The 20,214-nt window shown below is 47.3% G+C and overlaps 7 protein-coding genes across 7 annotated transcripts; 2 read left to right on the forward strand and 5 right to left on the reverse strand.

The window, feature by feature from the left end:
- Positions 1 to 520: 520 nt before the first annotated feature.
- On the reverse strand, positions 521 to 3,327 carry PAAG_01301 (beta-glucosidase; the record flags this gene model as incomplete). Its single annotated transcript, XM_002797396.1, has 3 exons — positions 521 to 2,092; positions 2,211 to 2,462; positions 2,527 to 3,327. 3 exons carry the CDS (start codon positions 3,325 to 3,327, stop codon positions 521 to 523), a joined length of 2,625 nt encoding a protein of 874 aa, XP_002797442.1.
- A 1,295-nt stretch (positions 3,328 to 4,622) lies between these two features.
- On the reverse strand, positions 4,623 to 5,804 carry PAAG_01302 (phosphorylase family protein; the record flags this gene model as incomplete). Its single annotated transcript, XM_015844306.1, has 3 exons — positions 4,623 to 5,020; positions 5,148 to 5,673; positions 5,757 to 5,804. 3 exons carry the CDS (start codon positions 5,802 to 5,804, stop codon positions 4,623 to 4,625), a joined length of 972 nt encoding a protein of 323 aa, XP_015701087.1.
- Positions 5,805 to 6,617: 813 nt separating this feature from the next.
- PAAG_01303 (hypothetical protein) lies at positions 6,618 to 8,603 on the reverse strand (the record flags this gene model as incomplete). The annotated part of the gene is made up of 1 exon (XM_002797398.2): positions 6,618 to 8,603. The coding sequence occupies one exon, from the start codon at positions 8,601 to 8,603 to the stop codon at positions 6,618 to 6,620; it is 1,986 nt and encodes a 661-aa protein (XP_002797444.2).
- Positions 8,604 to 9,910: 1,307 nt separating this feature from the next.
- PAAG_01304 (hypothetical protein) lies at positions 9,911 to 11,274 on the reverse strand (the record flags this gene model as incomplete). The annotated part of the gene is made up of 2 exons (XM_015844307.1): positions 9,911 to 10,966; positions 11,029 to 11,274. The coding sequence occupies 2 exons, from the start codon at positions 11,272 to 11,274 to the stop codon at positions 9,911 to 9,913; spliced, it is 1,302 nt and encodes a 433-aa protein (XP_015701088.1).
- A 330-nt stretch (positions 11,275 to 11,604) lies between these two features.
- On the forward strand, positions 11,605 to 13,783 carry PAAG_01305 (hypothetical protein; the record flags this gene model as incomplete). The annotated part of the gene is made up of 4 exons (XM_015844308.1): positions 11,605 to 11,703; positions 11,757 to 11,839; positions 11,896 to 12,805; positions 12,863 to 13,783. The coding sequence occupies 4 exons, from the start codon at positions 11,605 to 11,607 to the stop codon at positions 13,781 to 13,783; spliced, it is 2,013 nt and encodes a 670-aa protein (XP_015701089.1).
- A 3,011-nt stretch (positions 13,784 to 16,794) lies between these two features.
- PAAG_01306 (hypothetical protein) lies at positions 16,795 to 18,110 on the forward strand (the record flags this gene model as incomplete). Its single annotated transcript, XM_002797401.1, has 2 exons — positions 16,795 to 17,141; positions 17,282 to 18,110. 2 exons carry the CDS (start codon positions 16,795 to 16,797, stop codon positions 18,108 to 18,110), a joined length of 1,176 nt encoding a protein of 391 aa, XP_002797447.1.
- A 341-nt stretch (positions 18,111 to 18,451) lies between these two features.
- On the reverse strand, positions 18,452 to 19,475 carry PAAG_01307 (NADH dehydrogenase iron-sulfur protein; the record flags this gene model as incomplete). The annotated part of the gene is made up of 3 exons (XM_002797402.2): positions 18,452 to 18,505; positions 18,573 to 19,222; positions 19,313 to 19,475. The coding sequence occupies 3 exons, from the start codon at positions 19,473 to 19,475 to the stop codon at positions 18,452 to 18,454; spliced, it is 867 nt and encodes a 288-aa protein (XP_002797448.2).
- Positions 19,476 to 20,214: the final 739 nt, after the last annotated feature.

The raw sequence follows: 20,214 nt of genomic DNA on the forward strand, positions 1-20,214 counted from the left end.
CTCCACACCGCACGATGCCCCTACTACCCCTAATTCATTCAGGAATGACGTATGCACACTGGATTAACAGTCTCACCAGTCGGCACCCGCTTATATGAAATCGAAAGATGACGTAGCACGCTGGAGTAGATGGGCAGATCCCGTCAAATGTCAAAGAAGCTCTGGTGGGAGAAGGCTTGGGTTGATAGCAAAGATTTGATTGCATGAACCACAAAGATATAATCAAAAAGACAGATCGATTCCAATAACTAACTTTTGAGTTTTCCGGAGATCGGCCGGTTAAATATCAAGGCGAAGGTAGACCTCAGTCACGCGAAAAATAACACTTCCCATTAAAAAGAGCATTGAGGGTTTTTTTTTTTTTTTTCGATCGGATAGCACTGAAGAGAAACAGGGACTGAATGAGTATCAAGATTACACTATAGATTTGTCCGCAATATGTTTTACACTGCCAGGAGCGGAAACTGCTGTATATATCAACCAGAATTACTCCGATAGCGCCGTGTGCAATGAGACACTTTCAAGCATTCCCACACCAGCCTCCAATCTCACACACAACTCTCAAATCCTCCACGCTCTCCCCGACCCACAATTTTGCCCCCTGCCCAAGCCCCGGCACCCGCCAATCCTGCATCTTCACATCCCACACGCTCAAATCCTTTCGCGTAATCTCAAGACGCAGCACCTCACTCTCCCCGGCTTGTAGCACGCGCGTTTTCTCGAACTGTCTCAGCTGCAACTTGGGCGTATCGGAAGCTGCCTGGTCTGGCGGCTCGACATACAACTGAGCAACGGCGCGACCGGCCATCTTGCCCGTATTAGTAATTTTCACATCGACCATGTAGGCGATATCCCACAGGGCGGGGTTGCCACCCTCACCACCGCCAGCACGGGGAGGCCGTTTTGGTGTCGTGCTGTATCCTTCCGGGTATGGATAGCCTTTTCCTGGCTTGATAGAGGAAGGGTTGTCGAGGTATGGGTAAAGATATCGCCAGATGCGGTTTAGCCCCTGTGGCCAGGCTACTTCATCCGCGGGTGGGATCGTGCTGGAGAATGTTGGAGGGGTGCCCCTGGCTGGTCTCGCTGGCGGGTATTCGGTGATTGGCGTGACAGCGATGGCATTGGGTTCGCTAAAGTCGAATGTCGTGTATGAAAGGCCGTGGCCGAATGGATATCGCGTGATTATGTTGTTCTTGATGAAGTGGCGGTAGTCGATGTAGAGTCCCTCCGTGAAGGTATCTTGAATTTGGATTACGGGGTTGTATATGAGATTGACGCTTTCTGGATAGTCAGATTCGGCTTTTGGGATCGTGTAGGGCAAATGGCCGCTGGGACTCTCGTCTCCAAACAGAACATCAGCGATAGTGCCGGCTTCCTGGCCTGGGAGATGGGCAATTAACACAGCTTTTACGGATGGCAAATCTATCCATTTCTCCATGATAATTGGCCCAACAGTGTGGACAACGACTACTACTTTGGAGAATACGCTCGCAGCGTCCGTGATAAGTCTGTCTCCGTCATGCCAGGCATATAGACCGGCAATCGTTCGGTCACCTGGATTGCCTTCCACCATGATATAGTTCTCCCCGGAATCGGCATTGATGAAAACAATCGCAATGTCGTCGGATTTTGCCGTGGAATTGGATGGGAATGTATCTGTTAGATGGAACTCTGTTTTCGGCGATCTGGCCACGATAGCGTCTTGAGGTGTTATAAGATATGGGACATTGGCACTTCCGCTGCCCCATCCCATTGTCAGGACACCTCTATTGCAGCCTCTATCAGCACAAGAGTTTAGTCCTTGTGGATCGGGTCCCGCGTCCGTACCGAATACCCTCAAGACAGCATTGGGAGCCAGAGGGAGGAGATTATCCTCATTTTTAAGAAGAGTAATAGCTTCTCTGGAGATAGCCCTCGCAGTTCTATTGTGGTCTTCTTGAACGTCGACAAACCGATTGACCACTCCAACTGGAGATAACACAGCACCAGGATACAGGAGATCGGTTTCCGCAGTCGTGTAGGTCGAGAAGTTTGGCAAGGGGAAGTCCTTGTCCTGACCCAACTTGAACCATGTTGCAACAATACGTGCAACCTAGGGCCAAAATAGTCAGATTACAATTCAAATATTGTGGGCATTTCTCTTCCCCAAGGAATAATATGAAAGCTTCTTCTATAAATAGACAAAAATGAAACAACGTATATCAACATACCATGTCATTCAAACGTTCAAGAGGAATAGTCCCATTGAGAACTGAACGTGACAGTTCAGCAGCCCAGTAGCTGTGCCCTGACAAAGGAGAAACACCATCTCCAGGCATAGCCATATCAAGGCCCGCAAGAGCGGAAGAAACGCCACCGATGTGGGCAAACCAATCAGTCATGGTGAATCCTTGGAACCCAAGCTCGTCTTTAAGAATGCCACTGATCAATTGGCTGTTTTGGCTGGACGAGGAGCTGTTAACCTGTAGATAATAAACAAGCAACGTAAGCTAGGTTTTATATCCTAGGATCGGTAAATTACCGTACGTCATTGTATGCCATCATAACCGCTCCCACACCAGCTCTAACTGACTCCGCGAACGGCCAAAGGTACAGCTCGTGCATAGTCCTATCATCAATGTTGGATGAGTATGGTTTTTGCAGGAAGCCAATGGGCTGGATAGGGAACACCATGCGGAACATTTCCTGCTCGTTTCCGACAAAATGTTTCACAGTTGCGATGACGCGTCTGCTTTGAACTCCCTTAATTGTGAGAGCACTGGCAATTCCCTGGAGAGATGGGTCCATGCCAAATCCTTCCCAGTTGCGTCCTCCTCGTGGCTTGCGCCCAAGGGGTCCAACTGACGGGCCTAAGTAAACGTTTATCCCCTTGCCGCAAAACTCCTTACCCAAGGCAACTCCGCGGTCATACATTAACTTCTTGTTGAAAGTTGCTCCGACTGAGATACCAGCTGGGAAGGCAGTAATGTGGTCCGTGTTTCTGACACCGAGAGGCCCGTCCTGGAGACAAAGCCTGGGGATTCCAAATCGCATTGCGCTCCCTGTCTGGCCCGCACAGGGCCCCATTGCAAATCCAGTACCAGTAGTTAGATTCACTTTCTCAGCAAGCGTCATGTTGGAAACCACAGCTTGAGCCTTGGCATATGACTCTTCCCACTCAAGCACCCAGCCACCCACTGGAGATGGGTAGTATGGGGGAGACGTCCAGCACCTGAGACCACCCTGCCTGCTTTTGAGGGGTGGGGAATGGCAGGTATCGCGGTCTGCAACAGTTGAAGAACAACCCAGCATAGAAACCACAAAAAGAAACGGTTTAAAGAACGGCATGCCTAGAGAAAAAAGAAGAAAAAAACCCTCAGTCAACTGAGTGAGAGCAAATAAATGAAAGGAAAGACATATATATATATAGACTACCCAGGTAGGTATGCGCCTCTTGCCCAAAGAGTAATTAACAGAAAATTTGATGAATTATTATCACACATAGCAAAGGGATTCCCCTGCGCAGTAGACAGCAATTCTGATATCTATCATTCCATTTTCCCGTTGATCTGCAAGCAACACAAGTTGACGTATGCCTGTGTGGAGGAGCCGAGCGCCCTGGTGGGGGAGGGAAGGGTGCCAGCTGCCACTGTTCTCCCAGGCAAGATCAAGCGACAGATGCTGGCTTGGACCTTGAAGCGCCGGTGAAGTGCCCCAATCACAAGATATCCCAGAAGAAGCATTAATTGAAGTTCCAGTTTTTCCCTTCTCCCTTTTGCTTGCTTGCTGGAAGTTCTTGTGTGCCAGCATGACAGTTTTGGTGCAACACAGAAATCCATCATGCGACATCTGAATTCACTGTTTGCCAGAATATTTCTTTGGTTCCATTGCCAGTGGGATTTGGGTTTAACCCGGATTCAGACGCTGTGCTACATATTATTAGGTGGTCAGAAAATAGCCAAAAGGACCTTATTGCAAGTTGTATTTGCCAGCTGTGGTTTGGAGTCTGGGGAAGGATTTATGCTCAGCATCAAAATAAAATTAATTCGTTGACCAACCATAGTTATTTAGTTCGGAGCGAAGAGGCGCCTTAGCCGCCCTTAACTAACTAGGGGCGTCAAACCAGATGCTATGATGGACTAAGGTGCTAGATAGATCTCATTATTCCAAGGTTAATTAATTAAGTTTAACTAAAATTGTAGGGCATTAGATCACTATGCTGGAGCCTAAGCAATAGCACGCTTAAGAGGCAACCCCAGGACCTCATTGTGGGCCTTGACAGTGAAAGGCATCTTTCGTGATTTCCTTGGCTTCGTCAATTCCCCACACATTTGTATAAACGGTCCCCAACGTTGCCCAGAGCTATTTAATTCTTCGGAGTATTCAGGATTGACGTTGGGAGGAGTACTGAATATGCGCAATTCGGATTTTAGGTATCCGATTATCATCTATCTTTCCCAGGGAAAATTACAACCAAGCAATTCTGTCCCGTTCTAGGTACTGCCTAATCAGCCGTATCAATTACGATCCAATATCCTCCGGACCGAAAGTAAAACCAAAAAGGAAGCCGAAAATGATCACCGAGAACGTGAAAAAGAGGCACGGAACCCAACATTTTTGACAAACCGTGGTCCGCTTGAGTATTAATTAGTGAAATACCCCGGAAAAAGCCACGCGAGTTTCACCATAGCCTCACTACCCAGATAACCGTGAGCCGTGCTCAAGCCCAATTTACATGAGCCCTCAAGATGCTTTCCCCGCACGAGAGCCGCGTGCTCATCCTTGGTGAGCTCATCCAGCACCGCGCCAATGAAGTTTCTTGCATTCGCCGAGTTCATTTTCATATTAGCCATGACTAGTTCGACGCTTACATCTTCTGAGCTATGCCAGCAGTCGTAGTCGGTGGACATGCAAATCATCTGATAAGCGATCTCCGCTTCCCGGGCGAGTTTTGCTTCGGGTATACATGACATGTTGATTACGCTCCCACCCCAGGAGCGGTAGAGGTTGCTCTCTGCACGAGTGCTGAATTGTGGCCCCTCTATTTATCGCGACGCGTATCAAATTATCAGTTATTGATGTCCATCATTTGAAGAACAAAAGGCAAGGGAAAAGGGGGAGAAAAAAAAATGAAAGAAAGAAGGAAGGAAGGAAGGAAGGAATCATACCCATACAGACCAGAGTTCCGCGATCATGAAGCACCACGCCATCTCCTTCCAAGCTATGTCCGCATTCCCTGACTATCTTTGCCATATGCTCGTCAAAGGGGTCCGCAAAGCCGACATGCGCTACCGCGCCGCCCTCGAAAAATGTCCACGGACGCACTCCCTTGGTCCGATCAATCACTTGGTCAGGTACGACGAAATCTCTCGGTTTAATTGATTCTTGTAAACTGCCCACGGCGGAAAACGCGACGATACACCTCACGCCAATCGAGCGGAGGGCTGCAATGTTTGCCCGCGTGGGGACCTCGTGGGGCGCATATTCATGGTGGAGCCCGTGCCGGCTGAGGAATGCGACGGGGACTGTCTTTCCGCTTGATGAGCAGACGTGGTGTAGGATCGTGATTGGGGAGGAGGGGTTGCCCCATGGCGTGGGGATGGTGAGAGATGCCACCTGCGTGAAATGGGGCAGTTCTCGAAGTCCGGTGCCGCCAATGACGGCTATGTGAACTGGGTCTGGTATCTTGGCAAACTCGTTGAGAAATGTTATTAGTAGGCATATATATACAGGTCACCAAAATTGCCCGCGAGTAAGGGGATGTGGAATTAGTAAACGTGTAGCTGAGGTCCCGCACCGTCGTATGTGTCCGGGAGGTTTGCCATCCTGATTTCTATGGATATAACTCGACCAGTAACTTAATTGAAACTGGCTCCCGGGTAATAACGAGTGGATTGGCGCGAGAAAAGACGCACTGCGCCGAATGAAAACAGCGTTTCCTGAGGGATTTGATATCAGGGCTCGAAGTGAGGAGGGGCAAGAAGGTTTGACTGGCGGGGCAAAGATTCTCCGGCTTGGCCCCGACAAGCCTTAAAACAGGGTCCCACTCCCTTTGTAGCTTTTGTAAATGCTTCACTTCTGGACAGTCCAATTTAACTCGCGTGATAGAAGAACCAACCGGGAACAGAGAGGACCCGGGGGGGGATTGCTCTTGTCACACACCGTATCTATCTTTCCTATGGTGTGCTAAATGTGTATATATGCATCCGCCTATTCTGTTTGGATCGAGGCTTTTGAATTATCGTTAAGAACTCCTGAGCAAGAAGGGATGGGCAATCAGGGAGATCAGAGTCTAATTCAACAGCTTAATTACTATGAGAAGAAGGTTAGAAGCAACGGAAGCTTGAAAATCAGCAGCAGCAGGATATTCGGGCGTATTTTTGAACGCTCAACCTCTGTAGTGAATTCCTCTATATAGCGAATTGGATAGGCTTCCAAGATTAAATCATTATTAGCGACGGTTTAATGTATTTGAAATGAAATCAAAATAGCAAACAAAATATCACAAAATAATGCCCCTTCTGATAAACGCCCCATCCCTCTCAAAATGCAATCGCAAATCAGACCTGAATACCAATTACACGCCATTAAGATGAAGCATCATGCTTTTCCCCGCAGTGCCTGTACATGAACAAGAGCTAATGAACATCAACGTCCCGAAAAGCCCCTGATTTGTCAACGTGATCGCAGAACGAGGTGCTTTTTGGTCTGAGCTTCCCTGTACTGAAAATCTCCCTCATGAGCGGGCGAATATTACCCTCTCCTCTATCCTTCGTCAATCCCTTGCTTCCTTTGTGACTCTGTTTCTTATCGCGTAATTCCAGCAGATGATTACCCTCTCTGTTCTTCCCCGCCGCCCCATGTTTCCCTTCCAGTCTCCCAACGAACTCGTGTAGTGCCGCAGCATGTGCCGTCTGGATATGTTGCAGCTCTTTCGCGAACGATTCTCGAAGGCTCTCTAGCTCCGTGGCATGCTTCTCGTTGAGCTGGGCGACCAGTGTTTTCTCTAGTTCTTCTAGTCGCACTGCGGTTGCTCGACTTTCTTCGTCTTTGAGACCCTGGAAATTCCCCTCAAGATCCGTTCTTTGTACTGTGAGCGCTTCCGTTGTGGCCTTTTCGTTACTTTCCAAAACCGCCGACTTTTCTGCCAGACCTGCCTGCAGTTTCCTACCAGCTTCCTCCGGCTGCCGCCTTCGCACTTCCAAAGCGTTCGATTTCTCTGCAGGAATTTGACGCAGATTTTGCACTTCTGCATCAAACTCTTGCTCGCGGGAAGGCGTAGCTTCATCTCTTTCCGTGAGTGTCTGCTGCACCTTTTTGACACCGTCTTCGAGCTTCTTGTAATCTTCTAGAGTGTAAGAATGTTCTAAAAGAGATATTCGCATATCTCTGTTCTCCTTGTCGAGGTCCTGGTCATCAGCCACCCCGTGAGCTCTTTGCGGATATTTGATTTCTTCCTGTAGCTGCCGCTTCTCACTTTCCAGAGCCTTTGTCTTCACAACAAGTTGTTGCAGCTCTTTAACTTCATCCTCCCGTTCCTGCTCTCGAATTTCCAGGTCTTCGGATTTTCTCCAGAGGCTTATTCGTAATGCTTGGACTTCCATCTGTAGCTCCTCCTTGTGAGATTCCAGAGTTTCGGTCCTTTCCTCCAGAGTTTGTCGTAAGTCTTCGACCTCTTGCTCTAGCTCCTTGTTATGACATTCTAAAGCTTCAAACCTTTCCGTAAGCATTCTTCGTAACTTTTTGATTTCTGCTTCCAAATCCCGCTTGTCACTTTTTAGGGACTTCGAGTTGTGTTGCAATGAAGCCACATTTACTTCCTGCTCCTGTTGTCGACATTCCATAGTTGTCGACCTTTCCGCAAAATTTTGGCTCAATTCTTCGATCCCTTCCTGTAGCTTCCGTTTTTCATTTTCTAAGGTTTCAGATTTTTCAGCGAGTGTTCGTCGTAGCTTTTCAATCTCTTTCTCTAGCTCTTGATTGCGACCCTCTAGGGCTCTAGAATTTCGCTCAGAAGATGTTACCTTTTCTTCCAGTATCTGCTGGAGAGTCGACTTTTCCGTAAGATTTTGTTGTAATGATTTCACTTGTTTCTCTAATTCCCGCTTGTTACGTCCCATGTCTTCGGACCGTTCAATATAATCTTGCCGCACCTCTTTGATCTCCTTCTCCAAATCGGCATTGGTTCTGTGTGCGGTTTCCAGCTCATTCTCTGTGGCCTGTAATTTCGCTCGAGCAGTAGCTACTTGCGTCTGAAGCCCTTGAATCTTGTCGTTCAAAAGAGAGCACTCTGCAGCATTTTCGCTGATCAATTTCCGCATCTGGCCCCTCAACGCTTCGATGTGAAACTCCTTGTGCATTACGGCTTGTTCAAGAGGTAGTTTGTTTTCAGTCTTGTGATTTTCCGCATCCCGATAATCTTGGTCAGTTTTGGGGATACCGTAGCTGGACATCGGACGACTGATCTTTGGGCCATCGTGCTTGATCCATCTGTATATATACTCGCCAGTATTGCTATCGTCACCTTCTAGTCGGGTTGCTTGGAGAAATGATGGGGCTGGCGATAGAGGGTGATTCCCCATCGAGAAGCTATCGCGATGTCGGTAAACATTGCGAGGAGACATTGTCTTGTATGTATGCCTCAAGTTGAGCTCCTCGAATAGCGATTTTGAAGAAATATAACTTTTTCTATATCGGGATTGAGTGGGTAACATAGAGAAAGAATGCGGGGGGAATGACAGTGAGATCGAACAATTGCAACAACACCAACCGATAGTGAAAAGCAATAATTATGCTGAAGATATTACTACATTTGTCGCTAATCTCGGAATGACGATGAATCATGCAAAGCAACGTGTTGCAACAGCCCCTCCTTTGGAGGGCACCAATGGAGTTTAAAGCAAACGGCGCCATCCGCCAGCCATATTCGCAGTAACAGAGGGCAAATCTCGAAAGAGCCAATTTTAAGTTGTGTCTCCTTTTGGTTTCACCTTGCTATGAGACATAAATTTGCCCCATTTGTGTATGTTTGGCGGTGGCCATTACTTTAGCCAGGGAAGAGCATGATAAAAAGGCCCACGTTGGCACGGGCAGGAGATTTGTGTTAAATAACCCGCTCCGTGTAAACCCGTGCTGAAATATGAGAAGAGATCACCAAGAACGCTTGGAGGAAGGCCAAAATCTTAATAGCTCAACGACTAAATTGGCAGTCTATGATATCATTGAGTGACTTTGTTTAATGATTTTCCCATCACGACACCGCTTTCCGCCCATTTCCGAAACCGATGAGCGTTCTGGCTACCCGAAAACCGGCGAGTACAGGTTTCTGATCATGCCAGCCTGGCTTGACTAGCGCAGCCGAGTTTGTTTATGCTGCAGACCTGGGCGACGCGCCCAATTATGAGACTCCTTTATGGGAGGTCGGCCCTCGACGCGAAGTGTAGGAGGGTTCCTTGTTCCTCCGTCAACCCCCACATATAATTCGACTTAAATTATTCCATTCCGCTCCAATTGTGTTTCTATGCCAAGCTAATAGTTACATGGAGTAGTGAGTCTGATTCCAAAGAATTTGCTGATGTTTTTTACCTAATAATTTATATGCCCTAGGTGTTATGAATTATGATACAAACTCCGAAAATTCCCCACATAAAGATAGAAGGGCAAAGGGAGGAAACATCAGCGTTTCCCAACGCTAAACGCTACAAAGGAAAACCAACAGGCTAGGTAACTCCGCAACGGTATCCCTCGTATTGAACCCCAAGGTGCTTGTAACCTTCAAAGACGATTGTCATGCTCACATAGGAACAAGCATCTTATTCGGCATGAAATGGAGAAATACGGGAAACACGGAGAGTCGAGGGTGGTTAAGTTTAAAGTTTGGAATATCAGCATCTTATTTTTGTACGGGGTTTCACGCCAACTCAGAAGAGAATCAGTCGAATACAATCTTTTTCCCTTGGAAGGCGGCTTGGCTCTTCTGTTCCTTGGCCTTCTTTGCCGCTTCCCAGGAAGGATGCAGCGGTTTTTGCTCAGATGTTTGGGGAGCCTTGGGGCGCCCAATATTCCGATCCGGAACTCGTTCAACACGTTTGTCCTTTGGTCTTCGGAAAGACATGGCTCTCGGAAAACCTCCGCCTCTGCCACGCTTCCCTCTCATAGCATCATGAGATGTAGCTCCTTTCCTCATATCCCAGCCACTATCTCGTGACCTATCTTTCTCCTGCGACATTTTCATAAGGTGGTTAGCACCTGAGCCAAATTTCTTCTCCCATAGCTTTCGTCTGGCTTGTTGACCCATCCTATTTTTCCTCGGTTGGATTGCGGCTGCAACTGCGGTAGCGTCCTCATCGGCGGACTCTGACCCAGACCAGTAGCCTCCCACTGTCAGGGAAGGGAGAAACGTTGTTTCGGGGTTTTTGTTGGTAAACTTCGAACCGTTGATTTTGGCTGCCGGTGTAGAGTCTGCTGATGCCACCGAGGACGCCGATGAAAGGGACAAATCTGCTGCTGGATCATACCTGGCAGTGTTTCTTTGTGGTCGTGCATCACTGCCCTCATCGTCATCATCTGATCCTGATTCTGAAGAAGACGCCAATCGCGCATTTTGTTGATCCAAGTCTGCATCATCCATTTCCAGATCCCCCTCAAAGTCCTCGTGTTCCCCAGAGTTCAACTTAGCCCCAACCTCATCCGACAGTTTGGATTTCAGGTTGGTGGTGTTCTCATGGTCTTTCATCTTTTCAGCAGGGATCCCCTCCACAATACCTAAAATTCCACGTATGCCGTCTATTATCCCCGGAAACACATCTCTTACTGGATTTGACTTGAATAAACGTGCTATAACATTAGCCTTTGGTCCATTCTTTGGGCCTTCAGGTAGTGGTCTCTTTTCCGATAGCTTCGCAAACGCTGGAGATTCCGCAATTCGTTTCGTCTTCACAAGATGTTTGAGCAATTGCCGTTCCGCAGTAACTGTTAAATCCAGGCACTACACTTTGTCAATTCCGGATCATTATACACGTAGCTTGATAGTAAATCACTAAACTCTACCTTTAGAGCTTGAATTTCCTCGCTGATCCGCGATAGTTGAACCGTTTCATTCCTCTGTTTTGCAGTTTTCTGGCGTCGTCCAAGCTTCTGGCGTTCGAAACCCCGGGCAGTTTTAAGAGCTCGATGGATTAGCTGAGAGCCATGCACAATTTTCTGTTCCAAGACGGCAATTTGGGCACCCAGCCTCCTATCCTCCGAGTTGGAAAGATTTGCCTCTTCAAATTCAGTGCGTTTCCGCTTAGGCATTCTTGTGCAATTGAGTGATTCCCCTAGATTCCGTAGTCGTATGATATATCCGTTGCCCTCCCCCCACACATTGACATTGAAATATACGCAGGAAGTATAGTCGTTGGATAGAATATTTTTCCCGGTTCCTTGCGAAGTTTATCGATTTTTGGGCGCAATATCACGTGGACAGTGCTAAGTCAGCACGGCTCTCGAACCTTTGCGCGGCCCCTGCATACACGAATTTTAGCAGCAGAACGGCTAACTAAAGAGTTCGCGAGAGAGCTGGCGATATAAAAATGCTGCATCGGCATTCATACACTAGATTTTATAACTACAATAACAGCTGTCATGGCATCCGCATCACCAGAGTCGCTGCCCAAGGACCGCAAAGGACCGAGAGGTAATAAGCGCGCCCGCCACGTCTGTCTTCGCTGCCATGAGAAAAAGGTAACAACCGTATGCATGAAACCATGATCCGTATAAGTTGACCGCTATCACAGATCAAATGTGACTTGCAGGTGAACAATTCTGAATGCGAATCTCCCCGTTGCTCAAGGTGTGAAGTCGCCGGATATGAGTGCCGGTAAGTGCATCAATTGAGCTGGGATCACCGAATTACCATCACTGACATGCTTTAAGGATTCGTCTCTCCAGACGTGGAGCAGGTAATCGGGGTTCTGTTCGTCATGGTAGCTTGGATGCCCCCGATGCATCTGAATCTTTGCCTGTTGTGTCGTTGCCATATGACCCGACTGCTAGCTCAACACCAAGCAACCAAAGCCAGGTTCAAGTTAAACCCGACCCGTCCACTCACCTGCCGGCACCAGATGACCGGCTGGTCACCGAAGGTGCCTCTCCGCACTTCTCTGCGGCAGTTAGGAGGCCACCGCCCTCCTACCCTGGCACTCCAGAAGGGAGTCGGCAACTAACGGTTCAATTTATGTCAAACCGTACAGACAAGCTACCAACAAACTGTCGCGAAGGGAGCCAAGTTCAAAGCCCATTGAATTCCGGCGAAGCTGGACTTTTTCACGTTCTGGATAGTGCATCTGGAATTGATCACCTCAACTTAACCCACCCCTCAGGGCAACCCATCGACTTACCACCACCGGCATTGCAAGAAAGCTTCATGGACACATATTTCCAGTATTGCTACCCATGGTGTCCCATTTTCGAAAGCTCTACGCTGTTTTCGGAGCAGGAGGAGTCGAATTCCATACTCCTCAATCAAGCATTGGCGCTTCTTGGCAGCCGAATCCAGCCACCAGTTCTACTGCATGTTCCCCCAAGCGTTTACTATGACCGTGCGAAAGCACTCTTTTACGGAAACCACGAAAGCAACCCGATAACATGCGTAAAAGCGCTCCTCCTATTTTATTGGTGGGGCTCAGCGCCAAATAGTCCCAGCCTTGATACCGTCTGGTGGTGGACCGGAGTTGCGATACGGCTCGCGCAACAAATTGGCTTGCATCGCGAACCAAAACCTGGCCAAATTATGCGACCAAACGAAACCCCTGGTTTGCGGCGAAGGATTTGGTGGACCTTGTTTGTAAGTGGGCCAGATGTTGCATATTATTATTGAATCATTCTCTAATATAACTTGCAGGCAAGAGAGCGACAAACCAGTATATGCCAGGGAAAGCCTTGTATTATCGATCCTTTAGATTGCAATGTCCGAGAACCGTCATTAGATGATTTTCCAGAACCGAAGGATCATTTTCGAGCCCAAGTGTTCATACATTGGGTCCGGCTTTCAGCTGTTGTCGGGCGAGTTGCAAAATACCTCCTACAGAAACCAGAAACGACACAATTTCGGGGCCATTTAGCTAGGGAATTGGTTGACTGGGTGCAGTCTCTTCCTGAAGCGTTGCGTCTACCCATCGCAACTAATCGTACAAACCCATTCAACCGAGACGTGCACCAACTACATTTACCATATCTTACCACAATAACCCTTCTCTACCTAACCAAATCGTCCCAGCCTCTTCCAAAGGCATACATCACCGCGGTTCTTTCTGCGTCTTGCGTTGCCCGTATTTTCGAAGACTTCCTCGCGCGGGGGTCCATTCGATTTCTTCAGGGCATGGCAGGATGGCACATCGCCGTTGCGATCTTAGCACTTCTCCATGTGCGACAAATCCCGCCCCTTACCGAAGCCGCAGATAACCACATCAGCATCCTCAAAATCGCCCTGAAAGAGATGGCCAAAATGTGGCCATCTGCCAACATGCTGGACAAGGAATTTGATCGCTTGCCCGCCAGCAATGAATTTGCCGTCTCCGAAGAAAGATCCCCCACACGCCCAATAGATCTAAGGCCCACCAACTCACTCTCTGAGCTGGCAGATCTTGCAACCGGGACACTTATAAACTCCATGGACTTTTTCCCGTTTGCTACGATTCAGACAAGCCCTGTGGTCGAAATCCTGTTAACACATAGTTCTACGATGATTTTCTCTGAGCTGAATTGGCCGCGCGATATTTCAGCACAATTACACGGTTTGCTGGATTCGTTCGGAGGTGTTTAATGATATACTTTCCGATTCTGTAAGCGCACAGCGATGTTTTCAAAATTTAAAATTACCTGTCGTTTTCTTTATATACTAAAACGGTTGGGGGGAAGATTGTTCTATGCAAATTTTTGTACAGCGGCTTTGGAAATCAAGGGATACAGACTACTGGGGTCGTGATTGCCATCATGAGAGACGACTGGAGTTTACCATTATATGAAATGTTCGGTTTTATTTCCAATTTTAATAAATTTATTATGCATGTTTTTGTTTTCCTCTTGCATTGCACGGTGTGAGGTCGGATTCTTATAGTAAAAATGCAGTTGGATGGCTTTCAAAGGCATCGAGAGTTGGCCTCTCATCCATTCGCCTCTCACCCACAAGTTCCACCTAGATTATTTGAAACACGGGGTGCTGAAATCGCCATGGAAAATAATAGACGACTATTTCACGGTCCGAATATAAGACATGGTATAATATTTACAGAAGAACTTTTGGATGATATCTTGCGCATGGGAGTGTCATATCTAGGGCGGTGTCGGCATACCCGCACACACAAGGTTGCATGCAACGCTGTTCGGATGCAATAGCCGGCCTTGCCAGTGCCGAGTCGATGGTTTTGTTTTTTGGTTGCCGATGGCCGAATCTTGGCAGTTTCCCGAGCCCCACTTCTATCGGCTAAACTCAAGCTCAACCACGGTTCTTTATGAAAAAAAATAATAAAAATAATAATAAAAATAAAAATAAAAATAATTAAAATAAAATAAAATAAAATAGCGTCCGCGCTGTCTTCATTATTCTCGCAACTCTCATGCCATCCAATATTCGATGAAGCCACCGACAAATATCTGGTTTGGCTAGGTACTTCCTAACCAGAATTCTCTATGATTGGAGAGCAAAAATGGCTGGTAGAAGTATTTGAAAAATGCTTGAGAAAACCAAGGTTCCCCACCGGCTATCTATCCATGGAAAATATTGGAACTCGCTATTCCTCTCCAAAGTAATGCTATTTCACTACTGGTAACTAACAATATGGCGGGGGCGATAGGGCGTGTGTGAAAACAATACTCCCGCGCCGGAATATCCACCTCTTGCGAGGTCGCTTATTCCAAACGGTTTTACGGTGCAACATGAGCTTGTTCTGATCTCTGAGATCAAATTCATGTTGGCTATTTTCTCAATTAAGCTGGTGTGTTTTACCACATGCCGGAACGCTACCGTGTTTACACCTTTGTATGTCGACCCAGTTGTCTCACACCTTGAGCAGTGCTTGAGCTCAGGCATGGAATATCTTTTTTAAAAAAAAAAAAAAAAAAAAACTTGCGGCGAATAGCTAAAGTTAGGTAAGATGCTCTGGAATATAGACAAAACCTCCATGGCTGCCACTAGTTCCTACACTCTACGAAGGATGGCAGTTTGAAATACCTCTCTATCTTGCCAGCATCCTGTTTTGTTCCATAACTAATCTGAGGATAGGAGTGTTTTTAAAACCAAGCTTTTAAAACCAATGAAGTCTGGATTCAAGGTAGGCGGCTGACGAAAACCACTTTTGCCTCCCATGTTGCAAGAAAATAGTCTGTAAAACTATCCTTACAAGCTCAACGTGTTACGACGAAATCCACTCCCGAGGGAAGCTCTTGAGGTAGGCTTTGTTGGACCAGCAACGCGACTAGCATGCCAGATCCAGCTTTTGTTGAGGCAGGTATTGATAGCTTCTGATTCCTGCTGTCAAGATTTATTGGGTAGTTAATTATCTTAGGAATGGTGGATGTCGCGTTTTCTCGACCACTGGTCGGATTGAAGAACCGACGAGCAGGTGCAAGCGTCTGTCACAATTAGCTCTTCAATTGATTTGAATCGACAACAAGCTCCAACTGTTTCGCAAACTGCATTGCCGGTGAGCAAAGTAGAAACGTTCCTTCGACGGGTCAAACATGACATTGTGGGGGTGAATACCAGGCCGTCGTGAATGCAATTGGAAGAATTTGTTATCTAACTCTGGTCACAATACAGTGGGCATTTAGCTAAGTTACTATTAGGTTAAATAAACTTTGCCGACCGATGCCCAACCTGAAGCCAAACGTTTCTCTATTCTTCACCACCGTCCCGACCTGCCGATCCATTACCAACCTTACGCTCTATCGACTCACAGCATCATCAGATCAGGGTGGGGGGGAAAGAAAGAAAGAAATTGATTCACTTTCGGAGAAACGCAGAAAAACAACATGAGGGTCGGAGGGTTTAATACAAAAGGGGCAAAATAAGGCGTGGTTTTTCTCGGTATTTCCAAACCCCCGAAGCAGCAACAGTCAAAAATTCTCCGCAAGAACTTCTGCATTGGTGCCAATGCTTCTCTTTTCTTTTTTTCTCAAATCATAGTCTCAAGTACAGTACGCCATTCATATGCCCATAACTTCTAAGAAGTTTGTGCTCTCTATGTTCACTATTAAACGGAGCTGAAGCCGAAGTTCAATAATGACTTTCAAATACCCGCCATACTACATTTCAGTACATATGGTTTGTCTACAATGAAATGGATTTAATGGTCGACACAGAATTGCTGCATTTTCAATAAAATTTTGGATATACTTGCCTCGATAGTTGGTTATAGGTTCTATCGTCGCTAACTGTGACTGGAATATGATCCTATTTCATGTTGCGAAGGTAGTTCTCATCACTTGCTCCTTTTACTCCCATGACTCCTTATGGTTTATATCTCCGCCCCGCCTCAGAGTTATATAAACTAGTTGCCTAATGGAGGGTTTTCAAGGACCAAAAATAAGCCCAGAGATTTGCGGCTGAGCACAAATGCGGAGAAATAAAAAGCATATGTCGACGCCGTATTTAACTAATTGCTACTCCCTGCATCACCATTTCAATTCAGGTCGGCATGGCCGGTTGGGATATAATTACGCGATAAATGCCTTTGAAAAGAAGAACCAAGCTCTGCTCCAGAATATACCGAGATATACTTTCCATATATACATGCGCCTCTTCGAGAGCATCGTGGGCCCATTGTCTCCTTCACAATGTCCGCCAAGGCAATTCAATACCTGCTACCCTTCACTTTCATCTTCGCCATCTATGCCATCGCTATATTTGGGAAACAGAATGGCTTCATAGACATGCTCGATCAGAACGTTGAAAATGGCACGCTGCCTGAAACGGACGAGCGCTTGAGAACAACCTTCACTGGTGTGCATGCGGTGGACAATCTACTTACTACGTTGGTCTCCTTTTTCTGGCCAGTCGTCGATGGTAGTTCGCCCAGCCTATCGCTACACGGGTTGAATTTCGCTGGAGCCCTTGGTGCATTGTGGGTGTTGATTCTGCTAGAGTCGTTCCGGACTGGGAATAAAGCCCGTTTCGTGTTGTAGTACGTGATAATGTTTTCATTAAATACATCCCGTCCGATTGATCATTTAAAAGGCCCAAGGCTCCCTGGGGGTACAGCATTGAAAACATGTAATATATCAGCTGCACGCATAAAGCTGCTTTCTAACCGTGATAACACAGTCCCGTTATATTTGGCCTGCTCTTCCAGCTGGTAACATTGGGCATCTCCATCCCCATTTACGCCGCTCTACACCTTTACACATCAAGGACACTCTCCAACCCAACCCGCCAGACCGTCACTATCCGCCCCTCCTCCCTCACAGGCGTGAAACTCATTCCATTTAGCGTAACACTGGGCTACCTTCTCCCGTCCATTTTCCTTGCACTCCCCGAAAGCAATTGGGTCCCTCTCCAATCGACACAAGAACGAATCGCCTTCTGGCAGCCCTGGCCCATCTGGGTATGGCTCATCCACTCCGCAACCACCAGGATCACAACCGCATTATTCCGCTCCAACAAAGCCCTATCTGCCAAGCAGACTCTCTCCACCCTCCGGTACGTCTATGCTTTCGCCTTCACCCTTGCCGCTGTATCGCACATCACCACATGGTCTCTGTCTTTCACCACAATGATTTTTCCTATCTTGTTTGCTCGCGACTTCGCAGCCGCTTTACACCCTGCGCGCGTATTTTTGAACGCTATGCCCTGGTCAGGCGCGCGGGCGAAGTCGTGTGGTGAGGGTGCGCTCTGGTTCCTGCAGTGGGATCAGCTGCTAGGAACCGGTTGTCTACTGCTTTGGGCTATATCTCTGTATGTGGCGGCGCATCAGGCTCGAAAGCTCAGTGTTAGATGTATAGGGCTGGGGGTTAAGGTGGCTTGGCTGTGTGCTGTTTCTGGCGTGGCTGGCGCCGTGGTGGAGTTGATGTGGGAGAGGGATGAGTTGGTGCTTCAGGAGCAGGCGGAGGAGCAGGGAGCGCAGAACGAGCCTGGGAAATCCAACAAAAGGTGATTTAAATATGTTGATGGATGTAATGTGATGTCAGGCCGAGAGGTTTTCCCTGTCCATTTATATTTCTTTTTACTTCAGTATCTTTTCCATTTGAATTTGAGGTATTTTGGATTGTGAGGATGGGATTTTGAAGACAAATTCCAGGGAACAACAAATGCGTGCTTGAGAAGTTACACAGGCAAGATAGTTGGCGATGGATTCATCTTCATAATTAACGAATCTAGGCGACAACTGTGTGAAGTGTTTATTTACATAAAATTGGTATAACAAAAATATGGTTTTGATGCAAGATTGGGTTGCCAATAATAAAAGGGGGTGGATTATTATACACCCTGTCCATGCTACTTTTTTGGTTCCTCCTTTTTCTCTTCAGGTTTTGGAGTAGGCAATTTGAACTATTATCGCGAGTGGATATATCAGCATGCAATATCAACATGAAGGAGATTATTGGAATTAACATACTTCACTTGGCTTCTTGTCGATACCTTCCCCAATTTGTTCCCACGCAGAAGTTCCGCCTTCAAAATTCCTGAAGGCCTGGGTCAATTCCAATGGCTCAACGACTATTCTCTTCTTCTCCTCATCATATCTAATTTCTGTGTATCCCGTCAATGGGAAATCCTTTCTTAGGGGGTGGCCATCAAAACCATAATCCGTCATGATCCGCCGGAGGTCCGGGTGCCCAACAAAAAACACGCCGAACATATCATATACCTCGCGCTCATACCACAACGCTCCATCGTACAAACCGGTGATGCTTGGGACGGGGGTAGCTTCGTCTGCGTAGGTCTTGACGCGTATCCGCGAGTTGTGGCGCACGCTGAGAAGATTGTACACGACCTCGAAGCGCTGGTCGCGGGTGGGGAAGTCGACAGCGGTAATATCGGAGACTTGAGTATATTCCGCCGCGGTGTGTTGTTTGAGGAAAGTGAAAACCGGGATGATTCCGGACGGAGGGACGTATATAGTCAGCTCGTCCTTCCAGACGGAAAACTGTTGGATGTATTTGGGAAGACAGGACATGAGGTATTGGCCGTATTTGTGTAAGGCTGCGGACTTTTCGGCATATTTGTCAACGGGATTGACGACAGCGTGGTGGAGTTCGCCAACAGCTGGTTATGTGCAGAGAGTCAGCAACACAGATCCAATTAAAAGAGACTTTGATTAAACCAGGTTGCTAGAGGAGGTGAAGTTTAGCTGACATGGGCGAGGCGCTTCCCGCATATTGGGAGGGTTTGTGTTGGACACAACCTTTGCCTGCTGTAAAGGGGCCACTGCGGAGAAGAAGCGAACGGATGGGGGTCTGGTAACGGCAACCAGGGAGCGGCTGCTCCCCAGACGCATGACAGGCCTTGCGGACGCCATGGCTGTGGGTCAATTGGGAATGGCGTGAGGAGAAGGCTGAGTGAATAGTTCTGGTTCTCAAAATGAAGCCTTGGGATGGGATGAAGGTTATGGATTATGTAAGCTGTACTATATGTCATGTGATTATACTTTACCTGAATAAGAATAGCGCAGGAGTGACAACCTGTGATTGGCAGAAAAACTAGGTGCTGATCTAAGCGGCCCAAACAGGCCTAGCGCCTACAGAAAGCTCGAACCTCCTCTTTCGTTCCTCATCGTCTTTTTTTCTTTTCCATCCGTCTTCATCACGCACACTGGCACCAACAATACACTCTGCTTGGCCACTGGATTCATATATCCCTTCTTGGCCTGCTACTCTCTTCACCTGCTGGCTCCGGTTCTGCGGCGTTGTTGTTTATAGCCGCTGTCGAACTTCCAAGGCTGTTTCCTAATCAGATCTCAACCTTTCCCCAACTTGTTCATGTGTCCTGGCACGCTGGATCAATTTCATAGTTGTAGTAGAAGTGTTGCGCTAGGTTGGCTGGGAGAAGAAGTGCGAGATGTCCTCCCGAACCCAAAATGACTCAGTTATTGATGATGACGACGAGTCGTGGTATGTTATGCTCCCCACTCCCTGCTGGTTCTCTTGTCGATCTCTCTTGGTTAATATGTATTCTGTTTCTTCGTAGTCCCCTCTGCATTGAAGAGTTTGACCTGTCAGATAAGAACTTCAAACCATGCCCCTGTGGATATCAGGTAT

The sequence above is a fragment of the Paracoccidioides lutzii genome, assembly GCF_000150705.2.
Source record: "Paracoccidioides lutzii Pb01 unplaced genomic scaffold supercont2.2, whole genome shotgun sequence".
NCBI classification, from domain to species: Eukaryota; Fungi; Ascomycota; class Eurotiomycetes; order Onygenales; family Ajellomycetaceae; genus Paracoccidioides; species Paracoccidioides lutzii.